The sequence below is a fragment of the Mustela nigripes genome, chromosome 6 (assembly GCF_022355385.1).
Source record: "Mustela nigripes isolate SB6536 chromosome 6, MUSNIG.SB6536, whole genome shotgun sequence".
Lineage (NCBI taxonomy): Eukaryota > Metazoa > Chordata > Mammalia > Carnivora > Mustelidae > Mustela > Mustela nigripes.
Window position 1 is genome coordinate 114,593,079 of NC_081562.1, and position 25,238 is coordinate 114,618,316.

At 45.4% G+C, this 25,238-nt stretch overlaps 1 protein-coding gene across 1 annotated transcript in view; it reads left to right on the forward strand.

The window, feature by feature from the left end:
- Positions 1 to 1,077: 1,077 nt before the first annotated feature.
- Positions 1,078 to 25,238, forward strand: part of ITIH2 (inter-alpha-trypsin inhibitor heavy chain 2) — a 37,125-nt gene continuing 12,964 nt past the window's right edge. Inside the window, exons 1-14 of the mRNA XM_059404056.1 lie at positions 1,078 to 1,269; positions 2,633 to 2,707; positions 4,276 to 4,308; positions 6,146 to 6,315; positions 8,953 to 9,057; positions 9,797 to 9,959; positions 14,494 to 14,601; positions 15,228 to 15,356; positions 16,745 to 16,861; positions 20,665 to 20,833; positions 21,447 to 21,572; positions 23,071 to 23,252; positions 24,253 to 24,438; positions 24,817 to 24,956. Of these exons, the coding sequence (XP_059260039.1) occupies positions 1,186 to 1,269; positions 2,633 to 2,707; positions 4,276 to 4,308; positions 6,146 to 6,315; positions 8,953 to 9,057; positions 9,797 to 9,959; positions 14,494 to 14,601; positions 15,228 to 15,356; positions 16,745 to 16,861; positions 20,665 to 20,833; positions 21,447 to 21,572; positions 23,071 to 23,252; positions 24,253 to 24,438; positions 24,817 to 24,956 (1,787 nt within the window). The 5' untranslated portion in view covers positions 1,078 to 1,185. The remainder of the gene's footprint in view (positions 1,270 to 2,632; positions 2,708 to 4,275; positions 4,309 to 6,145; positions 6,316 to 8,952; positions 9,058 to 9,796; positions 9,960 to 14,493; positions 14,602 to 15,227; positions 15,357 to 16,744; positions 16,862 to 20,664; positions 20,834 to 21,446; positions 21,573 to 23,070; positions 23,253 to 24,252; positions 24,439 to 24,816; positions 24,957 to 25,238) is intronic.

Here is a 25,238-nt window from a genome sequence, read left to right on the forward strand (position 1 = left end):
GAAGCCTGCTTCCCTCTCTCTCTCTCTCTGCCTGCCTCTCCATCTACTTGTGATTTCTCTCTGTCAAATAAATAAATAAAATCTTTAAAAAAAAGATTTTAAAAATTAAAAAGATTTAAAAGATTTTAAAAAATAAATTTAAAAGTATATATAAATTTAGCTGATGATTTAATTATTAGCCCCTTTAACTATCAGCATTAACAATTAGTATTTTAAGAATACAGTTCTCCATTTATGCATAGCTTCCTTCTTTTTACCAGAGTTTAAGATGCTTCTTATTATAAATTTCTGCCCTGACTTAAATTCCTGTGTGTTTTTGATACAACCAGTAAAAAAGGACTTCTTCTTCCTATTTCTGGTGCAACCACTAACTAATAAAGAGAGTTGTCACTTTTTGGATTTTGTGGGTTCACTTTGTACCCTGCTGTTCGGCTAAACAATTTTGCTACTTCCAGGAATTTTTTTTTTATATGAAATTCTCCAATTTTCTAGATGAGGAATGGCACCCTCAACAAAAACGGATCGCTTGGTTTCTCTTTTTAAGAGAAGTGACCTTTCGGCTCAGTGTTTCTTAATTTTTTCCAGCGTGACTCTCGGTTTCAGACACACGCTCTTCAGCAGGTCTTCGTGTCCTGCCCAGCTGCCTGCCCAGTTCTCTAGGGCAGTAGCTGCTTAGTTATCAAAGAGGAGGGGAAACGCCAGCTTTGCTCAGAACACCAAAGAGTTTCTTTTTCCCCTTTCGCTAAACCTCTCCTGCTTTCATCGAAACAGAAGGATTTCGGTTTCCAGAAACTTTGCCCATTGGCCCTTGTCTCTCTGACTCTGTTTCCCTGTCTAGTTTCCCACTTGGGTCCGATCTTCGGGTCGCTCTGACTCTGAGAGGAGCAGAAATCAGCAAAAACCAAAGGAAGCACATCCATCTGACCCTGACTTGTTCTCACAGCCCAGGGCCTACCTCTGGCTTGGCTGTTTGGATAACCTCCGGGTGGCGGATCCACCCCCACAGCTCAAGTTTGAACTCCAGAACAAATATTTGTCCTGTTTTTGAACAAAGTCTGAGGGCTTTCTTCTTTTTTTCTTCTTTTAAAACACGAACCCTTCTGCTGTTCCTTAAAACCGGGTTCAGCGAGGAGCGGAGTTCTGCCGGGACCCCGCACGGGGAGCTTGGCAAAGCCACTGGGCAAAATGAATCGACTCATGTGCTTTCTCTTCTGCGTCTTTGTTTCTGGAACACAGGGCTTCGAGATCCCCACCAGTGGACTTCCAGAAGTAAGTACTCCCGGAAAACTTGCTGTGGGCCTCTACACAGGCTCAGCGGATAGCCTGTGGCTATTGCTGTTCGAGGACCTTGTACTGTGGGGAAAGGAAATTTATGGTAAAATTCACTCAAGCAGGAGTGTTCGTTGTTCTAATTACTGCAACATGTATTTACCGTTTAAAGCATTAATGGGTTTTGCATGAGAATTCAGTCAGATTCTATGGACTGGCCCGCAGTGCGACATTTCTGGAACACAGCTGCCTACTCCTTACCTAAACAATGGGGATAATTGATCAAACCCAAGGGGGGGGGTTAGGGGAATTAAATTAAAGTATGTAAACTTCCCAGCACAATGCAAGCACTAGAAAGCACTTAATAATTATTAGCTGTGACAAGGATGACACATTGTTATCACTCTTGCGCGATGAGTCTAAGAAAAGTCGTTATCAAAGAACCATTGTCTTTCCTACCTACGTGAGCAGTAAGTCCTGTCATCAGGACACTTTCAAGATTGCTGTTAAGGAGGAGAGATGGCCAGTGGGCTGCCACAGTGCAGGGATTCTTTCCAGGGAGCCCAAGGTTTACACTTAGGGCCCGCGGCCATCCCCCACATAAGGAAAGTCTTGGACGGACTTCTTTTGGAAGTCATGCCAAAGCTATTTCGATGCCAGAAAAAGAACGTGTGTTATGGGAACATCCTAGGAAGTGCAGAGACTTTGTAATCTTTGCAGAGTGGCTTACCCACTGAAATGCCAAAGAACAGGATGGCATATTTGCAGGAAAGGAAAAAACAAAATCACTCGGTCTGCTTAGACATGATCTTATTTTCCAACACCTTAAGAATCGCCAGAGTGTGTTGGAAATCTCACCGGCGGAATGGGGGATCGAAGCCAAGACACCCAAACGTGTTTGTGCTTTTTCAGTCACTTCTTACTGGTATTCCTTTCCCAGCAGCATTTTTTCTACAACACTTTTAACTGGAGGAGACCTATGGACACATTTATCTTGCTCTTGCTGATGCCGAGGTCTATCCAGTAGACCAGTCTACCAGACACCCTACTGATCCCTGGGTTACTGTGACCGCAGCCTCTGAGTCCCGTCATCTTCCAGCAAACTAAGAAGTGCATTCCTTCATCCAACAAATTTGAAGAGACTACCTTCCATGCACTCACCTCTGAGACATAGCTAGCAAATATAAATACATTAAAGAAGTCACTGTATTTAAAAAAAAAAAAAAAAAAAAGGATTTCCCAAAGGTATAGGAAACAAGATAGAAAAACAGAGTGAATGCCCTTATGCCTGTCCCTACCCGCCTCCTTCCCTCTAGATCTTTTTTGTTAGTAGAAATTTTAAAAACCTACTTTCTTTTTTAAGTTTGCAGAATACGAAGATCTTGTGGAACTGGCCCCAGGCAAGTTTCAGTTTGTGCCAGAGAACCGGAGGCATCAGGTACAACAAGCCTTAGTCCCCAAGGGGGAAATAAAAGAAAGGGATCGTGAAAGAGATCATGAGGAGGGGAAGGATTAAGATGCTTTCTGCTAGATTTTCTTGGAGCTTCTTCTTCTTCTTTTTTTTTAATCAGAATGGGTCACCTTAGTTCCTTAAAGGATGGATGGCTATGTGTTTTCTTCAAATTCTCTGATGGTGGGATGAGTTCACTGTCTTATCAGGAAGGATTTCCTCTTTGGCGGGCATTGCTGCTCTCAGTGGTGGCAGATGCTGCCCACTGAGCCCACATCCTCCTCCCAACACCCCCCCCCCACCCCGACAGTCACTGCTGCCCTGGGGAGAGGCTCAGAGAGCAGAGAGACGGGCCAGGTTCCAGGCTGCGTCCTGAAGTCATTCCACAGCAGGGATGCAGCCTCTAATTCTTGGGGGCCAGTTCTCCAGGAGGCCAGGAAGGGTGTGGCTTCTCCCCCCATGGAGCCCACGTGCTGAGAAAGGGGGTGTTTATGGAAGCAACACTAAGCCGACCTATGACTTCTTTTGTTTGGGTGAGAATTTTGGACTTTCTGAAAGTCCTGGTTTCTTGTAGACCAATAATACAAAAACCCAATGGGCAGGCTCTCGTGTCATCTAGTCATAAGAGAGAAAGCTTCATCATTGTGAATTACTTTCAAAAAGTTCAAAAGAAGTCAACTGTTGACCTCACGAGGTCACATAAGACTCCCTAAAACCTCAATTCACTCCAAGTCAGGTCAGGCTAGCTAGCCTCGTATCCAGCACCTGACTTACTCTGGTAAAGTCCCACAGACGTTCGATGTTCACCCACTTGGAAACCCAACTCAGCCTTCCATGCTTAGAGGACAGTCCTTTGCGTGGATAATTTCCTAGCAGAGCAGTGAAAGTGCAGGATTTTCCACACGCCTGCCCTGTGCCAGTCCAGGGCCACCCCAAAGAGAAAATGCCTCGAAATCCCTACCCTCATGTAGCTCAATCCAATGGAGGAGACAGACGGGCTTCCCCACTGTCTTGCTTGGAAGGAAGAGCTTAGCTGCCATGAAAAGTTAATAAGAGAAGCTTCCTTAGTTTGGGGGTGGGTGTAAGAGAGCTTGACAGAGAAAATCCCCCTAAACTAAGATCTGAAGGATGACTGCTGGGGTGAGGGAACAAATGTACTATGGACTTGGAAATGGCAGGTCCAGAGCCCTGTGGTAGCCTGGGGCATCCCGATTATTATTCAGCTAAATAAGAAAATCAGTCAAACCTAAGAAAGGGGAGATAGGCCACTCAGCATGCGTTCCGTTGAATATTTTCATTTAAAAGTACATGTTCCAGTATTATATCAAAGAATGGTGTGCTCGCAAAGTGGCTGAGAAATATATTCAAAGAAACACACCAGTGGGAAAATAGTTTTCAAGAACATTTGGCATTTATGTCTCAGCTCCAGTGAATGAATTGTAGCTCAGTGTTGAAGGGGGAAAAAATTTTTTTTTGGACTGAGAGGAAGCCGTTTTTGTCCCCTGGGTAATAAGTAATACACTTTTGAAAAATGATTGTCTACCTTCCTTCCACAGAGAAGTGTTTCCGGAGAATCGGGAGAAACGCTGGTGAGTTTACTTTGGTTTTGTTAAAAATTGATGACCGAATGATTTTCCTGTTACCTATTCTCAGGAGATCAATACGGCTGCCTCTTTGTCTCTAGCCCTGAGAGCATTTACCTGACTTTCGAAACACCCTCTTGCCCAATTCTGTTTGGAAGTGTGGCTAAGATTCAGCATGAAAGAGTAGATGGTATATACTTAGGAGAGATGTCACCAGGAACTGAAAAGTGTCCTTTCTTTCTATCCTCTCAAGTTTTGCCGAAAAACCTAGGTTTCACCCAAGGGTACATATTCATTCCAATATAGCTATTTTAATTTGGAATATGACACCCAGAGGATTTGGGGGGAGGGGTAGACAGGGTGGGAAAGGAGTTTCTGAACATGAAACAGTCCAATTCCCTGAGATGTTCAAAGAAGTCCTCCCTGCATGAAGAAAACACAAAAGAAAGTGCTTTCCTTTGGCTTCCTGCTCTCAATAGAAACCGCGAGAAGCACGCATTTAAGGGGTAGGAAGGCCAAGTAACTCAGCCTGGACTTTGGTCTTAGTCTGAGGTGAGCTGGCTGTTACGGGGTTGAAAGGCTTGCGCTTGGCTGACAGAGTTTTGGGGATGACGCCGAGTATTGAAATAAGCAAATCCTTTTGGAGAAGAAAGCAAGACCCGATGGGTCACCTCTGCCATCGCCCGGAAGGACGCTGGGGTGCTCAGGCGTCCCCGGAAAGATGAGCGCTTCTGGTACCTCGCCTCGCAGCGCAGTGAGGGCCTGCAGGTGGTTGGGCCAGAGCTGCCTTAAATCGGGACAGAAAGATTCGCAAAGGAGGGCCCGAGAGCTGGACCAGTCACGGCATCGACAAGATACTTTCCCTTCATGTTCCAGTTTTTGCGCCCTCCCGTCAGTGTGTCCGACTGTGTTCTAACTGGGGGACGGAGAAGAGAATGGGGAGGAGATGGCACCATAACAGGTGCGCCTGGGTGGCCCGGTCGGTTCAGTGTCCGCCTTCGGCTCAGGTCATGATCCCGGGGTCCTGGGATCTGCCCCTGCGTTGGGCTCCCTGCTCAGCAGGGAGCCTACATCTCCCTCTCCCTCTGTGGCTCCCTTGCTTATGCCCTGTCTCTCTCATTCTATCAAATAAATAAATAAAATTATTTAAAAAAAAAAAAAAAAGGTGGAGGGAGGAAGAGAGCAATATGGGGTCGACATGCGTCTTTCCACCCCGCTGTACCCTGGGCTTGGCCCCCGCTGGAGATACAGCCAAGGTCCCCTAAAACCCTGCTATCCTTCTCCTTCCTTCTGGCTTAGGGTCCTGCCTTTGAAGTTATTTCCTGAACTTTCTCAATCCAATCTTGTGTCCCACAACCATTTCCTACTGGTATTTGCATGTTAGACTCAGAGCTGAAGGGCATCTCAAGCTACTTCAAAACAAAGGCAGGCTTCTGCCTGGGAGGGAGGGTTCCAAGTTAGGAGAATGTTGTTTTTGTGTGTGTGTGTGTTTAAGATTTTATTTATTTATCAGAGAGAGAGGGTGGGGGAGAGAGCGAGCGTAGGCAGACAGAATGGCAGGCAGAGGCAGAGGGAGAAGCAGACTCCCTGCCGAGCAAAGAGCCCGATGTGGGACTCGATCCCAGGACGCCGGGATCATGACCTGAGCTGAAGTCAGCTGCTTAACCCACTGAGCCACCCAGGCGTCCCCCAAGTTAAGAGAATGTTTAATACTATCCGAGTTATATGCTTGCCAGTGCCTGAGAATTATTCATAATAAGATATAATGCTCTCATAACAAAATATGTGGTGGAATTATGGGTAATTTTGCTCTGAGACCCCTGTGCTTTCTTGCCAATTACAGGAAGAGGCTGATCAAGTGACTCTTTATAGCTATAAAGTGCAGTCCACTATTACTTCTCGTATGGCCAGCACCGTCATCCAGACCAAAGTGGTGAACAACTCCCCAGAGCCTCAGAACGCGGTGTTTGACGTTCAGATTCCCAAAGGGGCCTTCATCTCCAACTTTTCCATGTGAGTAACCCCTATGTAGACTAGAAGCTGGGTATGCTCTACTCATAGACTCCAACCCCCTCACAGTTCGAAGGTTCCTTAATGGCCAACTGCTCCACTGGTTCTCAGAGCTGTGGACTCACTGGAGGTCAAGAATCGTCATGGGCTGGATCCCCATGATTTGTGTCTGTTCAAAATATCAGAATTTGGGAATGATTTGCTTCTGGTGTCTAATAAATTATAGCAACCAAGCTGCCTCTCTGGTAACAACACTTACTTGCATTTTAATCTGCTTTCTTGTTGGGGAGAGAGTGCGGGGGGCGGGGAGAAATACATGAATTTGTCATGGCTTATGGGAAACCATATAGGGAGTGCAGAGCTGTTCCGTGTCACCTGTCATATGCTTCTCTATGGGGAAAAAAAAACATGAGAATCACTGATTAAATCCAATCATCTGTCCAGTGATTGAATTCCTCTGTTACACCGAGGACAAGTGCCTTATCCAGGCTTGACTTGAATATCTCCTTAATGATGAACTCACTCCTTTCCAGAGAAATCCACTCAATGATTGACAGGTCTGTTAGAATTATTTCTCATACTTCACTGAAATCTGTTCCGTTTCTACCCAGTGACTCTGGTTCCACTCACAAAAAAAAAAAAATTTTTTTCTAATTCTCTGCAAAATACATACTGAAGTATTCGAGGATGAAATGGTATGCTGTCTGAGATTGGCTTCAGAATAATCAAGAAGGAGAAGACGGGGTAGAGAGGAAATGAGACAGGCTGAGTACTCATAATGGTGTGGTTTGGGCATGGCTTCATGGAGGTTTCTTCTATTATTCTATTTTTTTGTCTGAAGATTTCCATAATTAAAAATATTTTTCAGCCACTCCAGTGCTTTTTAAAAAGTGAGGCCACTTATCTTGTCCCACTCGGTGGCTTTATGCATCAAAGCTAAACACCCTATGTTCTTCCAAATATTTGGATGGCTTTCTACCCCCGACCATTTACACAGCCATCACCAGAGTGTGCTCTGTCTGGCCGTGTCCTGTCCATGTCACCTAGAACAGAGCACAAGGCTCTGCATATAGCCTGGCTATTTTTTTTTTTTTTTTTTTTTTACTAAGACATTCGATTGAGTTACTTCTCATCTGTTTTGGTCTTTCATCCACCAAGGTAACCAGCGATAACTGTGAATAGATTCTAAAAACGTCTTCCTCTGAAAACTACAGAACACATTAACTATATTTTCTAAACAAAACCAAGTAGGTGGGAAAAGGGCATTAGGTGACTTTGAGTTGGTATCCTTTAATTGGCTTAGAAATTTGTTTTTTAAAAAAATTTTAGGCAGTCTGTTCTAAAAAAGAAAATGTAGAAAGAAGAGATTCTATGTAGTGGCATTAGATGACACTGTGTCTGAAAAAGTATATTTAGAACTGTTATAATGCATTTTAATTTTGAAGCCACATAATCAGAATTTATTCTAGATGCTGCTTCTTCCTGCTTTCCTTTATTCTTTTCTTCTTCTCCATCTTATGTCATAGAAGGTTTGAGGTGACATAAGATAGAATTACAACAGGTATATTTACGTTGGTCTCCCTTAACTCTGGGCTGAATTGATAAGACCAGAGAAGGTAGCCAACTTGATCATCGCAATTTCCTATGAATGGCACAACATATTTCTTCTATTCAAAATATTTCTTCTGCTCTTTTGTTTATCAAGATTCCAAATATTCTCCCATTGAAGACAATTTCCTTTTATTTCAAAGACTCCTTGGTCTTTGCACCTGAGTATGGGTGATGGGAATAGTACGGACCTAGACATGTGGGGTCTACTTCTAGCTCCATCTCTGACCAACTGTGTGACCTTGAGCAAGTCACCATCTCCTAGCGCTGACTTCTCATCGAAAGAGGTGGCCTTCAAGTGAGCCTCACCAGGCATAGCTCTGGCACTTGGGACAGGAAATTAGCCCCCGCACTGCAGAACGTCTAGCATTCTTCACATGGTGAGAGATCCTGTCCATTTGAAGGCCATGGGGTCCATTTTACTTCTGAAATTCTGTAATTTGATGGCTCTGGCCCATCATTACTTAGATGACCATCACTTAAAATCAGGTAGGTAGAGTGGAGTTGCAAAGGGAAGTCAGAGGTCCCTAAGGGAGATGTTAGAGGATAAACACAAATTTGCAGAGGGATCCCCAGCACCTCCTTCCGTCTTCCCTCACTCTTTTCCACCCTTGCTGGAGAGTATGAGCCCCCGGGCTATTAGAATCATCTCCTAAAAAACGTGAGCTAGATAACTGGTGATTTATCTGTCACCTCTCCTCGCCATATTTGTCATTCACGAGGGTTACCCAAAAAGAACAACGCTTAATCTGAAGGGTAAAACTCAAAAATGAGGAACAATTTTAAACACAATCAACAGAGCCTGAGGGGGAAGCTTGTAGGACGGGTGCCTGTCTCTCAAAGGACACTCTCAGAAAGAGGGGATCCAGACGAGGAGGTGGGCAGATGTCCCTCTTCTCATTTCTTCTAGGTTCACAATGATAGTTACCAGCATTCACTAAACCCACCTGGTTGGGTTGTTTGTTCGTTTGTTGGTTGAAACTATTGCTTGGGAAAATCCAACAACTCAGGGGCCTCCTGTCATTTGTTTAGGACTGTGGACGGCACGACATTCACTAGTTCCATTAAGGAGAAGACTGTGGGTCGCGCGCTCTACGCCCAGGCCAGAGCCAAAGGCAAGACGGCCGGGCTGGTGAGGTAAGGGCTGAGCCAGCGCGGGTCAAAGTCTCAGCCACTAGCTGCGCCCGTGCAATTCCCAATCCCAAAACAGCCTCGTTTGATAATCTGCCATTTCCTCTTTAAAACCAAACACCTCAAGCGATGATCACAGTGAACCTTATAAGTAACGTATTTAAACAGGGGCTTACACTGGAAATACATATTCCACTTGATGGGATCTTAAATTGCTCCTTCCTGAAGAGAGTCAAAAATGCAAAGAATCTATAGGTTGAGCCTTCAATGCAGCGGAGGAAATGAGGGCTGTCCCTGGAATGATCAGTTTGGGTTAGAGCCCCGCCCCCACGCCTAGGTGGCCAAATTGTCTTGAGCCAGTTACTAGTAATCTCGTAGCCTCATTTGTTATCGTCTGGAAAACGAGCGTGTTGCTATCCATTCTGCAGAGCTGTTGTGTCAGAAATGACATGTGTCAAGGTCCCGGTGTGGAATAGGGATCCGTCCCTGGTAGCTTCTTGCAGACAACACTCAGGTCTCTAAGACGCTCTGGAGGAAAAAGATCAGGCAGGACAGGACACCCAACTGTTGGTAGAATTAAGGTTCCCTAGAAGTTTCAGTGATCTTGATCGTACCTCCTCTTCATTTTTGTAAACCCCTGAGCAGCCCCGATGGCCCACAAAAGCCTGGGTGCCCTCTGCATGGATGCGGGGTCTTGCCCTCCGTCGTGCACGTGCTGACTCATGCTGGGGGGTTAAACCTCTAGGAGCAGGGCTCTGGATATGGAAAACTTCAAAACCGAAGTAAACGTCCCCCCTGGAGCGAAGGTGCAATTTGAACTTCACTACCAGGAAGTGAAGTGGAGGAGGCTGGGATCCTACGAACACAGGCTCCACCTGCAGCCGGGGCGGCTGGCCAGACACTTGGAGGTGAGCCGGGACTCGCAGGGCGCGCAGTCACCCCATCCACTGTTGGCTCCCGGCCCCGATTTACACCTGCTGCTGCTCTCCGCTCTTTGTGGCGTCAGGAGCGTGCAAGCCAGCAACACGGTGATGGGTTTGGAGTCCACCAGGACGCCTCCTGACCGACTCCAATGCGGGCTCAGCTCCTGATTTCCTAGCTTTGCTGTCACAGCTGATTACAGCCTGGGTGGCTTAAGACAATGGAAATTCATTTTCTCACAGTTTTGGAGGACCAAAGTCTGAAATCCAGGTGTTAGCAGGGTCTTACTTGTGAAGGCTCAGGAGAGAATCTGTTCCTCGCTTCTCCTGGTATCTAGCCGCCACTGGCTCTCCTTGACCCATGGTCTCTAGCTACGGCACTGCAGTCTTGGCCTCAGTGGCCACACCATGTTCCCAATCTGCCTCTCCATCTGACAGATAGGAAGGTGAGACCCCCAAGCAGGGGCTACTCTAGGGGATAATTGATCATGGTGACATTTTCATTCCAATTTGAAAAGGCGCTTATCAGACCGATGGAACCCACCTTCTATCCCATGACCTCTGTGTGGCATCAGCTCGCTCTCAGGGTACATGCCCCTGTGTAATTCTTCAGTGCCCCTGCTGGCACATCTGGAGCGTTGGTGAAAATTAGGAAAAGATGCCCTTGTCCTGACAAATGCAGCCCTGTGTCATGACCCATGACTTGGCGGTGGGTTACGGGCCGGATCTCAGTGCCCTCTTGCAGCTCTGGATGGAGGCTCTGCACAGCTCAACATGGCTGTGTTTCTGGGAGTGTTGATGAATGTGTGCCGTTCTCTTACCCAATTCTTTTATATTTTTTAAGAATTTATTCATTTATTTGAGACAGAGTTAGCAAGAGAAAGTATAAGTGGGGGTGGGGAGAGAAGGAGAAGCAGACTCCCCACTAAGCAGGGAGCCCGATGCAGGACTCAGACCCAGGGGTCTGGGATCATGACCTGAGCCGAAGGCAGACGCTTAACTGACTGAGCCACCCAGGCGCCCCTCTCTTGCTCAATTCCATGAATCCCATGGTAAATAGATGTGATTGGCATCTTGCCTACAATGATGCAAGTGCTGAGGTTGTTAGTAATAGGATTTAGCTGCTGAGTTAATAATATGAGAATAGTTCTAGAATAGTTCTAGAATATTTCTAGAATATTTCTAGAATAGTATCTAGAATATAGGTCATTCATTCCTCCCTACAAGTTATAAAGTAGATCTTACTAGCCCTGACTTATATGTAAATAACCTGCTGATGGACACAGAGCTAAGAAACAATTAAGATTTGAGACTAGGCTGTATGCTATTAGTCCAAGAATTTGAGTTTGAGTCCATGAAGATAATTATTTTTTAATTGTTTTTTTCTAATTTTTTATTTTTATATTAACATATAATGTATGATTAGCCCTGGGGGTACAGGTCTGTGAATTGCCAGGTTACACACTTCACAGCACTCACCATTGCACATGCTCTCCCCAGTGTCCATCACCCAACCACCCTCTCCCTACCCCCACCCCCCCAGCAACTCTCAGTTTGTTTTGTGAGACTAAGAGTCTCTTATGGTTTGTCTCCCTTCCGATCCCATATTGTTTCATTTATTCCTTTCCTACCCCCCAAACCCCCCACATTGCCTTTCAGCTTCCTCATACCAGGGAGATCATATGATAATTATCTTTCTCTGATTGACTTATTCCGCTAAGCATAATACCCTCTAGTTCCATCCATGTTGTCACAGATGGCAAGATTTCATTTCTTTTGAAGGCTGCATAGTATTCCATTGTATATATATACCACATCTTCTTTATCCATTCATCTGTTGATGGACATCTAGGTTCTTTCCATAGTTTGGCTATTGTAGACATTGATGCTATAAACATTTGGGTGCATGTGCCCCTTTGGATCACTACATCCGTATCTTTAGGGTAAATACCCAGTAGTGCAATTGCTGGGTCATAGGGTGGCTCTATTTTCAACTTTTTGAGGAACCTCCATGCTGTTTTCCAGAGTGGTTGCACCAGCTTACATTCCCACCAACAGTGTAGGAGGGTTCCCCTTTTCCCACATCCTCGCCAGGAGAAGATAATTATTTTTAACACACATGCTACGTAGCACATAAATCTTTCTTATATTTCTGAAATTTTTGTTCATCCTTAAATTTCCCATGCTCTTAGGAATTCATTGTTTTTATTTTTTTTTAAGATTTTTTTAAAATTTATTTGACAGAGAGAGACATAGCGAGAGCGGGAACACAAGACAAGCAGGGGGAGTGAGAGTGAGAAGCAGGCTCCCCACTGAGCAGAGAGCCTGATGTGGGGCTTGATCCCAGGACCCTGAGATCATGACCTGAGCCGGAGGCAGATGTTTAATGACTGAGCCACCCAAGCACCCCAGGAATTCCTTGTTTTTAAAAGAAGACAGAGTCTTCATTTATTAGCAAGAATGTTGGACAAAGTGGCAAGTTTCCCAAGTTCCAGTCCAGAATTAACACTCACAGCTGTGGGCTCTGGGTGAACCTGTTTCCTGGCCTTCAGTGTCTCATCTGTGAAAGAAGGTTGGACTGGGTGATTCCTAAGGTACTTCCCAGCCCTAACGTCTATGAAATATATTTCTAAAGAGATTTGATCTTATCCAGAGATAAGGGGAAATCAGAATATTAGACCTTGTCCTTGTGTTTATTCCACAAAAGCTTTTTAATCACCATCAGAAGGGCCACCCAACTGGAAATACATTTCCCTTACAGGAATCACAGAGAACATTTCTCTTAACCCCCACCGTTACCTTCTTGATGTATCAAATCTTGGAAAAATATTTTATTCCAACTCCCAAAGCTGGTTTCTTGCAGAAACGCCAACAAATATGGCAAGTGACCCAAGGCCTCCATGGATTGTTCCCAACCAGTCAATGAACCAGCTATGGGACCTTGTGTACACATCCCCAAAGCATAGTGTTTTACCAGATTTGGGGGCCATGTCTGCATCAAATTGAGCTCAGGACTGCTAATAGCTTCTGTGACACTAGGGAAAAGGTCCTCTTTTCATTTTTATGCTCTTAAGGAGAGACTGAACTTTGTCCTGAGTAGCCTACTTGTTTGTAGGTAGAACCTTATGGAAGAATGAATACAGTGTACCCAGTTTGCTGCAACTCCCTGGCTTTTCTCCCTTTCCCCCAGGAGCTACTCAATCAACTACCCAAAATGCCTGGGTCAGACTGTCCTGGGATATCTGATCTACCTGCTTCTCTGTAGATTTAGTTCTTACCAAGATGGAGAACCTGGAGCTAATGGGAATCTTGGAGGCAAATTAAGCTCACATCTTATTCTGGAATTTGTAATAACCAAGAAAGAAAGTGTTAGCTCTGCTTAGACAAATGTCCATGATTTTATGAAAGCAGATTGAAAAAAAAAAAAAAATGGAAGGACACCTGGGTGGCTCAGTTGGTTAAGCATCCGATTCTTGATCTCAGCCCAGGACTTGAACTCAGAGTCGTGAGTTCAAGCCCTGTGCTGGACTCCATGCTGGACATGGAGCCTACTTTAAAAAAATAAAAATCAGAGAAAAATTTGGTGTGATTCCAAAGCCAGGGACTTCCAAAGGAGAGAGAACTCATCAGTGTTATAAATAATCCTAAATGAGGAAGAGGTAGTAAGGAAACCAGTGTGCACAGGGCTCCATCTGATGGCCCCACATTTAAGTGGGTATGTGCCAAAGCTGGGAAATCTCATGAAAAAACAAGTATGATATTGTGGGCTGGAACTAGAGGATAGTGTGGCAAAGTCAACTGAAAAGACAGAGCATAAGCTATTGAAAGTCAGGAAGCAGGGTAGAAAGTATGAGGAGCTTGGGCCCTGGGTTTGAAGCCTGGATCAGCCACTTCCAAGCCAGGTTACTCTGAGTCTGTTTCCTCAGCCATAAAATAAGCAATAGCAAATAAAACAGATAATAAGAGCATCAGTTAGAGTTAAATGAGTTTGTACATGTGAAGTGCTTATCAGAGAACTTAGAGTCCATAGAGAGAAACGAAAGCCATGACTATGGTTTCTCCAAGGTTCACCCAAAGGGATTTATTTCCTCCTGCTTTGCTCTGTTCAATGCACATAGACAGAAAAGGAAGGAAAAGGCCCTGGTCCTTGGTGGACAGACCCAGAGACTAAGGGTAGAATCATTTCACAGTGGCTTTCCTTCTTTTGTTTCCTTTGACAACATGAATATTCTTATAAACAACAATGATAGAATAAGATAAAGATGGCAAATGAAACCCAGAGGAATGAAGCAAGAGAAGGGGAGCCCTGGGTTGCCCAAGGGGTCTTCAGCCCCTGTGGATGGATGAATGAGACCCCATGGCAGTTCAGGAAGGTGCAGAGGTGATCAGGGAACCGTGCTGGGTCACCTCTGGGAAAGCCTGGAGATGAGAACCACAGAGGATATAGTCATGGTACTTTGTGCTCACAAAAAGCCTTGAAAGATATCTTGATGTTTTGAGTAATTTTCTCTCCCATCTCTAGGTAGATGTGTGGGTTATTGAACCTCAGGGAATAAAATTTCTCCATGTTCCTGACACGTTTGATGGCCATTTCGATGGTGTTCCAGTCATATCTAAAGGACGCCAGAAGGTATCGTAAGTGTTGCATGTTGCTAGGACTCTTAAGTGGTCACTACCTCCGGGGCTCTTTGCTTGTCCTGGGCTCTGGGGAACAAAAAAAAGCAGTCAGGTGGTGAACTTTGTGAAGGAACAGAGATCCTTGAGCAAAATCTATCATTTCCTTGCATTTGGACCAGTGACTGTCCCTTTTGGGCCCCCATTCCCCTCAAGTCATTTGCTTGACTATTGTTAAAAGACAGTTTCCACATAACATGTGGCGGATTTTCATGAGTCCCAGCAAGAGATGTTCAGCTTAATTCTCTTTGCTTCCTGACCAATGATAATCAGCAGCAGAAGGGTCAAACTCCTCTAGGAGCCCTTTCACAAATTCTTGCACTGGTTGCCATCTCTCTCATGGGGGAAGGAAGAAGTTCTTTGAGTGTCTTAAGAAGTTCTCCGATCTGGGCAGCAGCACCCCTTCACATGCCTGACCATTGTCCCTTGCATTGGGAATGGGACTTCTGGTGTTGCCTGGGTGCGGGCTGACCATCAAGCCACGGGCAAGACCTCTCCACCTGTGTGCACAGGAAGTTGTCAGCCCCCCGTCTCGGGAGGGTGAGTGCGGAGACTGGGCTCTGATGTCCCTGTTCTTTCCAGGCACATGTGTCCTTCAAGCCCTCTGTGGCACAGCAAAGAAAATGCCCCAGCTGCCCTGAGACTGCGGTGGACGGAGAGCTGGTGGTGATGTATGACGTAAACAGAGAAGAGAAAGCCGGGGAACTCGAGGTGGGTGAAAACAATCTTGAGGAGAATCACCATGCTGAGGCCAAACAAAGGGTTCTTGTGGAACAAACTCCCTGGCTTTGGGGTGGCTCCGAGCTGCCGAGGTGGTTACAGAGAAGGGACTAAAATCCCACTTCCCTAAGTGTTACTAAGCCTCATCCTTCCATGCCAAGAAAACCAAATGGAGGGTCATTGAGAGTTCCATGTCCTTGTCCCAGAAGGGTACTTCTAGGCCTTATATGAAGTACAGTAAGAACATCACAAAATGGGAGTTTTGGGTAACCTATGTAGGCCCTTCGCTGTTAAATTGTCAAAGAAAGTAGAGAGATTATGGGCCTGGGTGGACGGAACAAGCAAGAGAAAGATCTGGGCTGGTGGCAAATGCCAGGGCCAGCGTTCACTGTGAGATTTCTTGTTTCTGTCCCCCTCTTGGCGTGTCTTAGGTGTATGTCTGTGTTTCCCTTGTGCTGAGGTAAGAGCCCTTGGAGGGTATCCGAAAGTCCGTGCTTCTGTCCAGGACAGGGGGGTAGAGAAGTGTCCACAGCTACACATTCACTGGGTGGGCATTGTACTATCCTGCAAGAAGTGACCAAAGGACAGCGGAAAGAGAATGAGGGGAGCCAGGCGTTAGAGTCTAGAGCAGAAGCAAAGACGGCGATCCCAAATCTAGCCGGAGTGGCCCTGTAATAGCTTCGAGAACTATCTAAACTTTCTAGAGGGCTGATAAAGGTCCTTCGTGATCTGTCCTGCTAACTCTCCACTCTAATTCCTTGAATTCTTGAATTCTATAGCCCTTGTTGCCCTGAACCACTTACAGAACCTCTAGTGTGCCATATTTTCTCACCTTGGTCTGGAACACCCACTCCTACCTGCACCTGCCAACTCTGCCCCAGGCCCACGCTGGCAGACCAACTCCAAACTCACGCACAAGCCCAGTGTACATTCCATTTCCGAGGGAAGGAGTCCCCCATACGAGCCAGATACACGTGCACTGGGCCTTCTCAGTGTCCTTTGTTTTTCGTGATCACAACATGTAACAACCTGCTGCGGTATCTTTACTCATCTGGATCCTGGGTGGGCCTGTGAACCCTGTGAGGGCAGAAACTCTGCCTGATTGGCTGTTGGCGAGCAGGGTGCCTGGAAGACAGGCTCTCCATGGAGACTGGGTTGATGGATGGGAGCAAAGAGAAATGCCTAAGGAGTGCAACTACCCAGAAGGCTTGGCTTCCTAGGAGAGGGCTCGGAGAAAGCAGGAAGGATGAGAGATGTAGATGGACACTGAGCTTCCCTTTAGGACCAGCGGGTCTCCTGCTCCCTGCGGCTTGTCTTTTCTCTCCTAGTCCCTAGAGCCCCATCTTCCTGCATGCTAAACCGTGTGTTCTGTTTTCCAGGTATTTAATGGATATTTTGTCCACTTCTTTGCTCCGGAAAACCTGGACCCAATTCCCAAAAACATCCTCTTTGTCATTGATGTCAGTGGCTCGATGTGGGGAATAAAAATGAAACAAGTAAGTACCTCCTTGTTGGTAGGTAGGGGTGCTCAGGGCTCCCCACCATCTTCGATCCCCTCCGAACATAGCAGACATTCAGCATGCCTTCCCCCAGGCCTCATCGAGGTCAGCTCGGGCTGACTCACCGCCCTGAAAAATGTCATCTCCCTTCCTTCTCCCTGGGATCACTCTTCTGCTTCATAGTCTTATTCTTCCATCTGTTTTACTTTACCCCCTTGCACTGTGCATGAGCGACTTTGAAATCTCTTCCGATTACACCACAGTTCCTTGAGGGTGGCCATCCCATCTCATGTCTTCCAGGTTGGATTTCAATAGAGGCTAATCCAGGATTAAATGGTGTAGGTGTCTTTCTACAGAAGAAATGAGGACATTTCTTATTTTATCCATCAACCCATCCATCCAACCAATTTGAACAATGAACTAACCAATCAACCATCTATCCATCCATTCATTCATTGACTAATCATTGCTGACCACCCAAGTGTTCATCATGTTCTAGGGTCTAAAAGAAGGACAAGACATTAAACTACAATGCCAGGTTCCCCAACAGTGGTACTGCTGACATTTGGGACTAGAAGATTCTTTGTTGTAGGGGCTGATCTGTGTGTGGTGGGACGTTCAGCAGCATTCCCAGCCTTGACCTACTGGCTGCCTCTAGCACACACCCCGTTAGTCATGACGATCAAAAATGACTTCAGATATTACCAGATGTCCCTTGGGGGTAGAGTTGCCCTCCCTTGAGAATCTCTGCTCTAATACAGCCATGTATTCATTCTTTCCTTCCTTCTTTTGTGCATGTAACAAATATATATTAAGCGCCCACTGTGCGTCAGGTACACGGCTCATCAGTTAAAAAAAAATTGACCAAAAGCATTAAAAAAAACCCATCCTTCCCCAAAGGAAGCTTATAGAGTTTACATTCTATGAGAAGATGGGGACAGAGAATAAACAATAAACATAATCAGTCATTTAAAAGTATCTTTGGGGTGCCTGAATGGCTTGGTCAGTTAAGCATCCAACTCTTGGTTTTAGCTCAAGTCATGATCTCAGGGTCGGGAGATCGAGTCCCACGTCCAGCTCCCCACTTAGCACAGAGTCTACTTGTCCCTCTGCCTCTGCTCCTTTCCCTGCTCTCTCTCTCTAAAATAAATAAATAAAGTCTTTACAAAAAAATAAAAAATGAAGGTATCTTCAATTGTGGTATTATAAGAAATGTTTTCAGGGTTTTTTGTTGGTTTGTTTTTAGAAGAGCATATTAGGAATCAGGAATGCCAGCTGCAGGGGATGGAATTAAGATTTTAGACAGGTTTGCTGTCTAAGTAGGTGCTTCTGTTGAGAAGGGCTTGAGGAACCCCTTAGAAGGTGTGAGGGAAGGCATGCAGCTCTCTGGAGTAGACCTCTGTAGGCAGCAGGGACAGCCAGGTCAATAGCTCTGAGTCAGAGTGTGCCAGGCATGTTCCAGGAGCAGAGAGCAGCCCAGTAGGGAGGGAAAAAGAAGGGACCAGACGGATAACGTGAAGCCTCTTGGGGCACTATGAGAACCTTGGCTGTAACTTGGAGAGAAATGGAGAGCTGCTGGGTGGTTTGGGGGAAGGAATGACATGATCTGACAGTCTGTAAAGCCCATCTCCGGCCACTGTGTTGAGAAGAGCCTGGCATGCAGGTGAGGGTGGAAACAGGGAGGTCAGGAAAGCAGCTCTTGCAGTCGTCCAGGCAGGGGACGATGGCGGCATGGACCAGAGTGGCGGTAATGGGTGTAGCAAGAAGCGACAGGATTCTGGACTCTAACTGGAAGATCAAATAAACAGCATTTTCTAAAGCTGTGAGATGGGAGAAGAAAATAAGACCCTAAGATGCTCCGAGCTCTCAGCCTGAGCAGTCGGAAGGAGGGGTGAAGGTTGCCATCAATGAGTTGGAAAAGATGGGCAGAATGAGACTTCGTGGGGGATATCGGGGGCTCGGTCTTGGACATGTGAAGTTTGAGATGCCTATCTCACCGAGGTCAGTGAGGCCATTGACTATGCAAGTCTGGTATTCCAAAGTGAGATATCGAGATGTACGATTAGGACCCACCAGTTTGTGGAAGGTATTTACAGTGATGAGACTACTAAGAACACCAAGGAGCAAGTGTGGTCAGAGAATAAGACCATGACTGAACCCTAGGATACTGAGTGAGAATCCAGGGAGGAGAGGAGGAACCAGCAAAGAAGGAAGAGTGAGAAAAGGCAACCAGTTGAGAGGGAGAGAAAACCCAAGAGAGTCTGAGATTCTGGAAGATACTGAGGAAGATTTTTTAAGGGGGAGGTGTGACCTGTTGGTTCAGATACTGTTCATAGATTGAGTCTGATAAGAAGAGAGAATAGTCCATTGGATTTGACAACATTAAAGGCACTGTGACCTCAACAAGAGCAATTTTAAGAAGTCCTGATGGTGAAAACTTGAACAGAACAGATGTGAAAGAGAATAGGAAGAGAAGATTTGCAGATAGTATGTTTGGGCCAACCTTTCAAAGAATTCTATTGCAGAGGAAGACTGAGAGATGGGTGTGAGTACAAATGAGGTTTTTATTTCTTATTTATTCATTCATTTATTTTTTTTTTAATTTTTCTTTTTATTTATTTGTCGAGAGAGAGAGAGAGAGAGAGCACCAGCAGGGGGAGTGGCAGACAGAGGGAGAGGGAGAAGCAGGCTCTCCGCTGAGCAGAAAGCCTGACTTGGGACTCAGTTCCCAGACCCTGGGATCATGTCCTAAGCCGAAGGCAGACACTTAATGGACTGAGCCACCCAGGTGCTGCAAGAGTGAGATTTTTAAAGGGGTGAGAAATAACAGCATATTTTTATATTTATAGAAATGCACCAATAGAAGAGGGAAATTTTGAATGTAGGAGATGCAGGGGCCAGCCGCTAGAGCCATGTCCTCGAGGAGATGAGAAAGAATGAAAGCTAGCTCACCAGTGGATGGATGCGCCTCGGATAGAAATGCTGCTAGTTCTCCTAGGCTACCAGACAGGAAGCTGGGAGACTGTGGATGTTTTCTTCTGATTGCTTTCATGTCTCAGTGCAGTTGGAATCCAGGTTGTGAGCTGAGACAGGAAGTGGGAGGTGTTGGTAGTTTGAAAAGACAGGAGATGAGAAACAGTCATTTTAGAGAAGGTGAGATGCTGGACTTGAGAAATATACTTAATTTCCAGACACCACTAAAGGGGCACCTGAAGTTTGCGATTCTTTTTTTTTTAATTTATTTTTTATTTTCAGCATAACAGTATTCCATTATTTTTGCACCACACCCAGTGCTCCATGCAATTCGTGCCCTCTATAATACCCAGATTTTTTTTTAATATTTTATTTATTTATTTGACAGAGAGAGATCACAGTAGGCAGAGAGGCAGGCAGAGAGAGGGGAAGGGAAGGAATCAGGCCCCTGCCGAGCAGGGAGCCCGATGAGGGACTCAATCCCAGGACCCTGAGATCATGACCTGAGCCGAAGGCAGCGGCTTAACCCACTGAGCCACCTAGGCGCCCTAATACCCAGATTGTTAATGAAACGTGAGACCAGTCAGAATTACTGGGCATAACAAAATAAACAGTGAACGTTTCAGTATCAAAATGCAGACAATACATGTTTAGGATAAGTGAGAGACAGGTCAGTGTTGACTGAGGTGGTTTCAAGAGGTTTTCTGGGAGAAGGACAGCTTGAGCTGGTACTTGCAAGATGACAGGAGGGGTGCTTGGTCTTCCTCCTTTCTTCTTGGACTGAGAGCTTAAGTAATGAGACCCTTCTTCATCCTTCTTTGAAACAGACAGTGGAAGCAATGAAGACCATATTGGATGACCTAAGAGCTGAAGACCAGTTCTCTGTGGTCGACTTCAACCACAATGTTCGGACCTGGAGAAATGATTTAGTCTCAGCTACTAAAACACAGATTGCAGATGCCAAGAAGTACATTGAGAAAATCCAGCCCACTGGAGGTGAATGACTTTATATCCCAGAGCCCAGTGAGAAACGTTCACAGGGTTCAAATCTTCATTCACGTAGGAAGAATCACTCCCTACCATGGTGGTCTTTGCCCGGCCGGCAATGGCCTGCCTTAAATAATGTGTGTATTATTATTCCATGATGAGTGTTAATTTCTTGTGAAAGTACAAGGCATAACCCATCCCACACAAGTTTGCAACCATCCCAATCTTTCTCAGAAAAGGGTGTCAGCAAGGGACACTAGAATTCTTACTACCCTCATAGAACAAAATGCCCCTGTCCCCAGACCAGTGTTCCAGCACGTCAGCAAGGCTGATTGAGGGACCTTCAGTTTGGTCTTTAACAAAACGACAGACCAGTGCTTTGAAAGGATGAATTCCTCTTTAAGGGAGTAGTTTACTATAAAGTCAATAATTTTACTCCTCTGGGGAATCTTGCCCAGCCTGGAGGAAATTTGTGTCAGTTGGAAAACCATCGAAGGATTTGGGGACTGAGTAAAATGACACATGCGCGATCACCAGACAAATGAATCGGAACCCAGGGTGTGACAGTTTTTGTGCAAAGAGAGAGTACTTAACGGAGCAGCACATACTCTTACCTTAACAGGCACCAATATCAACGAAGCCCTCCTGCGCGCCATCTTTATTTTAAACGAAGCCAATAATTTGGGAATGCTGGACCCCGAGTCAGTCTCTCTCATCATTTTGGTTTCTGACGGCGACCCCACAGTAGGCAAGTAGCTTTTCAATCTTCCAGTAACAAATATTTCACTCTCGCTTCAAATGGGAAATCTGCTGGCAGTTGCCTGAGTTTCTAAACCACTGTAGCCCCATGTTTCCTAAAAGGAGGCCTCTCTGGGCCCTGGAACTGTCACCACCTCCCCCCACCCCGAAACCCAGTCCCAGGCACTTTTGGTGATGCTCTTGAAAGCACTTGTTTCGAAACTGGAGTATGAACTGTGATAGCTCGCTATTGCATTTTCTCTCAGCGTAAGGTATGTGAGGTGATGTACAGGAGTGTGAGATGAGTGTGTCAGTCCCCAGTCCCCAGGACACGTCTGGAGTCTGCAGGAACTTATTCCACCCTTCTCCACATTCCCCCAGTCCCTCAAGGGAACGGGAGAAATGACTTCTTTCTGATACATCCTCTATGTTACGCATTTTTCCCCACAAAATGGCCCCACGTCCCCTGGCTTCTGTCACATGTTGCTACTTTATCTGCTTCATTTGTGTCTTTCTACTGGCAAATACAAGAGTGTGTGCTGGATTGTGTTGTAGTCCGTCACATCGACAAGGACGGTGCCCGACGCTGCTCAGTGGAAGGAAGACAAGTGCATCAGTCAGGACCGCGGCCACTAGAGTTTTAGACAAAAGGCACCTGTTCTGTTAATAGCGAGACCAGAATGGGAGACTTTATGTCGTATTTGTGGTAGAATCAGAGTTTCTGAACCTTAGATCAGGTTACTTGTAAAATTCAATTTGAGGGGCACCTGGCCAGCTCACTGGATGGAACATGTGACTCTTGATCTCGGGGTTAGGAGTTCGAGCCCCCCACTTGGTTGCAGAGATTACTTTAAAAAAATACAGTAAAATCTTAAAAAAAAAATAAAAGAATTTAGTTTGAGAATAGAGTCATAGAGAAGAAAAGGAAACATAGCAAAAAATTAAGTCTGCTTCTGATTTCTGTCCCTTGACCCTCCAGTTCCTGTCTCTGGAGGCAGTCTTTGGTTAGCAATTTGTTGTGTAACTTTCCAGAGATATTCTGTGCATACGTGTATACTCCATACACATATACACACATTTATGTGTGAATATAGACACACACATACACATATATGCATGCCTATATGCAAATACATCCTACATATACCAATTTTTGCATTGTTCTCCCCCCTTAAAAATATATCTGTGAGATCATTCAGTATAAATACATAGAGTTATCTTGCTCTGATTAATAATTACATGGCTGCATAGTACCTCCCGGTTTGAAGGTATCATCATTTACCCAACCGCCCTTACTACTGCGCTCTTGTTTTCAATCTGTTGCTATGCCCCATAGTGTGGCTCTGTACGATTGCACCCGTGTCATTCCCATTTGTGTGAGTGCGGCTGTAAGAGAAACCCATAGACTTGGGTCTCTGGGTCAAAGGGTAAGTGGGACAAATTCTGTTTTCAAAAAACATTATAACATTGTTTCTCATTCTCTTCGCCTCTGTTGCCATCCACTTCAGGTGAACTGAAATTGTCAAAAATTCAGAAAAACGTGAAGCAGAACATACGAGACAACATCTCCCTGTTCAGCTTGGGGATAGGATTTGACGTTGATTACGACTTTTTGAAGAGACTGTCCAATGAAAACCGTGGCATGGCTCAGAGGATTTATGGAAATCAGGACACATCCTCCCAACTCAAAGTAACACCTTTGTTTCTGTTCTGTCTTCCTCCTTCCCTCAAAGCCATTCAGCTCGCCAAATTGGAGTCTCAGTTGTCATCATTTCAGCTGCGTTCGGCCGGGACAGTGAGAAAGTGCTCCATTTCCTTCCCACCCCACCTTGCGTGTGTATTCGCTCTGCACCACGGTGAGACGGGAAGCCGGAGGGGGATGCACTTCCCTGCTCCCTGAGCAAGTCCTCCCAGGCCCCGCCGAAACTTCTGGGCTCTCCAGTCCTCCTTGTCATCATGGTCACTGTTTGCCCTGTTCAGGCACATTGGTATCTCGGTATCCACTTTTTATAATGCAACAAAGATCAAACGATAGCCTGTAAGTGTCCTTGAAGGTAAAGGAGAGAAAATATTTGTTTAGTTGGACTCCACGGATAAGAAAAAGACATAGAAGAAGAACAGGCTTTACCCCACCCTCTGTCAACTCCAGGTGCCATGGGTCAGTGTCAGGCACCGTATTTAAAGCTGGGAACAGGAAAGGAATAGGGGATAATTGGGAATGTCAACCCAACCCAGATGACTTTCCTTCTTATGAGTATTTATCTGGTCATAAAAGAAAAAAAAAATAGGCTGGGCTCTCAAGTCCAGGATAAGATTCTTAACAATTTTTTAGTTTCTCCCTGTCTCAGTTCATCTGATAATTGTGACAGTTTTCTCTGTCCCACAGCTTTCCACAGAGATCCTGTGAAAATAAATTAAGAAATACCAGCTAACCGTGTGAGGAATCTCAACATAAAGTGCCTCAGGGGGGCCAGGGTGGCTCAGTCGGTTGAGCGTCCAACTCGGGTCATGATCTCAGGGTCATGAGATTGAGCCCCGTGTCAGGTTCCGAGCTGGGCATGGGGCCTGCTTAACATAGTCTCTCTCTCTCTCGCTCTGCTCAAACACCCCTCCCCTGTCTTAAAAAAAAGTGCTTCAGACCGAAGAAGTAGTAGGACAATAATGATTTCTCTGTTTTTTATGAATTGTAGAAATTCTACAACCAGGTTTCTACTCCATTGCTCCGGAATGTTCAGTTCAACTATCCGCACTTGTCAGTCTCGGATGTCACTCAGAACAGTTTCCACAACTATTTTGGAGGCTCTGAGATCGTGGTGGCAGGAAAATACAACCCTGATAAATTGGAACAATTACAGAGCATCATCACGGCCACCTCGGTACTTCTGCTTATCTCCTTAGTTCTAAAAAGACTAACCGGTCCCCTCGATACAGTCCATCTTGTATATTAACAGGATAATATCTTGCATCCCAAGAATCTTGCAGGCAGCATAAAAGCAGTAGAGTGAAAGGGAAGGCATGAGAATATCTATGCCGTGGTCCCCAAACCATTCTGCAAATCCATCCCTTCCCATCCCAAAGCCAATCCCAAACCTTGGATGTAGGCACTTCCTCTTTTGCATTCTTATGAATTATTTTGGACTTCTCTTGAATTTACATAACATCCTGATTCGCTCACAGTAGATATGAAGAGTGTGGGTTGATTAACCCTAGTTCTGCTCTCCCAGTGTCTTTCAACTGAATCTTCCATCATCCAGGCCAACACGGAGTTAGTCTTGGAAACTCTGGCCCAAATGGACGACTTGGAGGATTTTCTATCAAAAGACAAGCATGCAGATCCTGATTTCACCAGGAAATTGTGGGCCTATCTGACAATCAACCAACTTCTAGCTGAGCGGTAAGAAGAGAAGACGGTACATAACGGGGATTTGCGAAAGTAAGAGGTTTGCCTTGAATATTTTGCGGTAATACACAAAAGGGATTTGGAACCAAGAAAGGCAGCAAATTAATTTGGGATTTGGATTGTCAATTTCCACTGGTTCCAAGCACTTTAAGTACAGCTGAATTCACTCTTTTTTCTTTTTTATTGAGGTCACCCACATAAAGTGGGTGAAGCTGATGAATTTTAAATGTACAGTTTGATGATGAGTTCTTAGATGTGTCACCCGTGTAATAATCA